This window comes from Mastacembelus armatus, chromosome 15 (genome assembly GCF_900324485.2).
Source record: "Mastacembelus armatus chromosome 15, fMasArm1.2, whole genome shotgun sequence".
Classification (NCBI taxonomy): domain Eukaryota; kingdom Metazoa; phylum Chordata; class Actinopteri; order Synbranchiformes; family Mastacembelidae; genus Mastacembelus; species Mastacembelus armatus.
In genome coordinates, this window is record NC_046647.1 from 22471360 (window position 1) to 22475334 (window position 3975).

The 3975-nt window shown below is 53.0% G+C and overlaps 1 protein-coding gene across 1 annotated transcript; it reads left to right on the forward strand.

Annotated features, from left to right (window-relative positions):
• Window positions 1-2289: 2289 nt before the first annotated feature.
• Window positions 2290-3546, forward strand: foxg1b (forkhead box G1b). Its single transcript, XM_026309867.1, has one exon. The coding sequence runs from the start codon at window positions 2290-2292 to the stop codon at window positions 3544-3546; it is 1257 nt and encodes a 418-aa protein (XP_026165652.1).
• Window positions 3547-3975: the final 429 nt, after the last annotated feature.

Here is a 3975-nt window from a genome sequence, read left to right on the forward strand (position 1 = left end):
TCAGGCCTGCTGGAGGTAGTACTACAGTACAGTTTCAGGTACTTGTACTCTTGAGTACTTTCATTGTGTCTTTTCTCAAATATGATGCACCATTAAACGCACAAACACACTGATGATAATAAATAATAATATTAAATCATATAATGAGTCATTAATAAATGTAACAGTCGGAAAGTGAAGTTTCTGGATAATGAGATTTTTTGATACTTTACATTTTGATAAATGATATTTTAAAACATGTTTGAACTTTTCATACTTTGACATGGGCCAGGAAATATGTAGGAAAACTGCAGCACACAGGGACGGAGGTTGACTGGGAGGGTAACTGGGAGGGTAACTGGGAGGTTGACTGGGAGGGTAACTGGGAGGTTGACTGGGAGGTTGACTGGGAGGGTAACTGGGAGGGTAACTGGGAGGTTGACTGGGAGGGTAACTGGGAGGGTAACTGGGAGGTTGACTGGGAGGGTAACTGGGAGGGTAACTGGGAGGTTGACTGGGAGGGTAACTGGGAGGGTAACTGGGAGGTTGACTGGGAGGGTAACTGGGAGGGTAACTGGGAGGTTGACTGGGAGGGTAACTGGGAGGTTGACTGGGAGGGTAACTGGGAGGTTAACTGGGAGGTTGACTGGGAGGGTAACTGGGAGGGTAACTGGGAGGTTGACTGGGAGGTTGACTGGGAGGTTAACTGGGAGGTTAACTGGGAGGTTGACTGGGAGGGTAACTGGGAGGGTAACTGGGAGGTTGACTGGGAGGTTGACTGGGAGGTTAACTGCGAGGTTGACTGGGAGGTTGACTGGGAGGGTAACTGGGAGGTTAACTGCGAGGTTGACTGGGAGGTTGACTGGGAGGGTAACTGGGACCAGTGGCTTGTTTTTTATCCACATGGTGTAATTCTAAAGACAGAAACAACAAGCACCTTCAGGGCCTTCACCACACGAGTCATGCAGACAGAAACACACAACCAGCTGCAGAATCACATATCACAGTATAAACACTGACACACACACACACACACACACACACACAGTAAAGCTCACACTAAACTGCACCATGTTGCTGCTTCTCGTCCACCTGACAAACAATAAAACACAAATCCCATGATCACCAGTTTTCTCCTGTGGCGCCGTTTTGACGTCACCTGCATTCACCTGTCGGACATGTTTACAACGCACTGTGTAACGTTTCTGCTGTACTGTCAGGTGTGAACTCCTCCAGGGATCAGTCAAATCACCAAAGTCCCCAAACAAGAAATCTCTAAAAGTCCTAAAAATGTGTGCGTGTGTGTGCGTGTGTGTGTTTTGACTGTAAACATCCTGGAACAAAGAGCTGGCTCATATGTGACACTGGGGAAAGTTATTGTTTTCATTATTATCTGCACGTTTACTCACAGAAATCAGTCAGGTCTGTGTGCAGTACTGACCGCGGTCGACAGGAGGCGCTCGAGCTCCAGCGTCAGACCTGCTGCCTCTGAGCTGCGCGTGCGCGTATGTGTGTGTGCACGCATTTCCCTACTCGGCACAATGATTTTTATTTAGTAGACAATAGCGGCGCGCTCGGTGCTTCACCCCCCCCCCCCCACCCCGGACCACTCTCCCACACCCCACCAACACACACACACACACACGAACGCACACCGAGCGCGCACGCGTTTTGTTTGCCGACATGAATTCAAACTATTACAGTCGTTGAGAAAACAAACCCGAGGAGCCTCTTGTGCGCTTTTACGCACATGCATGAGCGCGCAGACAGACGTGCACTTTTACGCATAGGCTCAGAGCAGGATTTTACGCACACATGCACAGCACAGTGACATGACGCACAGCACAGTTACATGAGCGAATTCAGGGGGAGGTGCACGCGTGTAAATACCGAGAGAGAGAGATTAAAGGGAGCAGATAAAAATGACAGGTTCGCGCTGCTGGAGACGTTAAAGGTCGTCAGAGTCTCGGTTTGGAGACGGGAGGACAGAGAGGAAGAAGCAGAAAAGAGGATTTGTTGACAAAATCTCCAAGTTGGAGAAGCTCCTCCTCTCCGTGATGTAGCCGGGAGTCGGAACCTCCTTAATTACTAATTTCTCCACATCCAAGTCCCGCTCTCTCTCTCTCTCTCTGTCTCTCTTTTCTGTCTCTCCACTCCTCCATCCATGCGTCTCTCATCCTGACCCTCCTTTCTCTCTCCTCTCTGTCTCTCTTTCGTTTCCAGCCCGGATAACGGAGGTGGACGAGCTTGGAGTTGTTGTTATTATTTTTGTTGTTATTTATTCTTGTTTTGGGAGACCCGCCACCGGGCATGGAGGATGTAAAAGACCCCCCGACCGTCCACCGGTCCTCCTCCTTCACCATCAAGAGCCTCCTGCTGCCCTCCAAGTGTGACAGACCGGACTCCATTGCTGCTGCTGCCGCTGCCGCGGTCGTTGGTATCCCCGGAACCCTCTCTCCCTCACCGGGCTCCGAATCTGAGAAGTCGCTGGGCCCGCCGGAGGTGGACTCCACGGCCGTAGCTCTGGACCGGGAGAAACCGGGCAAGGAGGAGCAGGGGGAAGAGGAGGAGGAGGGCGGAGGGGGAGGCGGAGGACGGGACGGCGCCAAGGCAACACCGGAGCAGAACACTAACGGTAACACCACCGGGAAAAACGGGAAATATGACAAGCCTCCGTTCAGCTACAACGCCCTGATCATGATGGCCATCCGCCAGAGCCCCGAGAAGAGGCTCACGCTGAACGGCATCTATGAGTTCATCATGAAAAACTTCCCGTATTACCGGGAGCACAAGCAGGGCTGGCAGAACTCCATCCGGCACAACCTGAGCCTCAATAAGTGCTTCGTTAAGGTGCCCAGGCACTACGACGACCCGGGGAAGGGCAACTACTGGATGCTGGACCCGAGCAGCGATGACGTTTTCATCGGAGGAACAACCGGGAAGCTCCGCAGGCGCTCCGCCACCTCCCGAGGAAAACTGGCGATGAAGCGCGGGCTGCGCTTCGCTCCTCTCGGCTTGGGGATTAACGAGCGGGCGAACAACCCGCTCTACTGGCAGATTTCTCCGTTTCTCTCCCTGCACCATCACCACCACCACCCGCACTACAACGGATCCTCACCCGGGTTTCTGAACCAGGCGGCCGGCTACGGGTCGCTGCTGCCCGCCGTGGAGCAGCTGAGTAACGGGGACCTGGGACGCTCCCTTCTCGGTGGGTCGGCTGCGGGCGCGCTGGGCTTGACGAACAGTTACGGGATGAGCACGTCGCCGGTCGGACTGCTCTCTGGACAGACTGCTGGGTATTTTGTCTCAGGGACCCAACACGCTGCCGCAGCGGCACCGGGGCCGCCAGGAGGAGGACCGCCGCCTCCACCGCCTCCTCCGCCGCCGCATATGCAGCAGGGCGCTCCGGGGTTCGGCGGCCTGGCGACGAGCAGCTCCCCGCAGTCCCTTCTGTCAGACTCCCTCAGAAACAGCTCCCTACCGGCCTTCTCCACGGGCGTGTCTGCGGGGTTTCCCGGGATGCTGTCCCATCAGAAGAGGGTGACCCCAAACGCTTTCCTAAACTGAACTCCCCCCTCCCTCACCCTCCTCCCTATCACCGTCACCTCTCCGTGGAAGGCACCGGGACCAGGACGCACAAAGACGTCATGTTAAGGGCAAACAGTACATGGTAAATATCAAACAGATCTATGAAGTGAAACTTTTCGGCCATATTCCGCCCCGAGGTGTAACGGGTTTATTTGGATTATTGCTTCACGCTTTACTGAAAAAGGGACAAACGTTTGTTACCCGCGGGTTGTACAGCTGTAAACTAGACTTGCCAAAGGTAACGCTCTAAGTATATTTCAATCTATTTATATCTTGTACAAAGACTTTCAGTACTTTATTTGAGTCTTTATTTATGTTTTGTATTTATTGTACCATGTATTTATATTCTACTCGTCAGTGTATACGCATCAGTGTTGAGGGGATGGAATCAGACCTGCAGGGGGAATT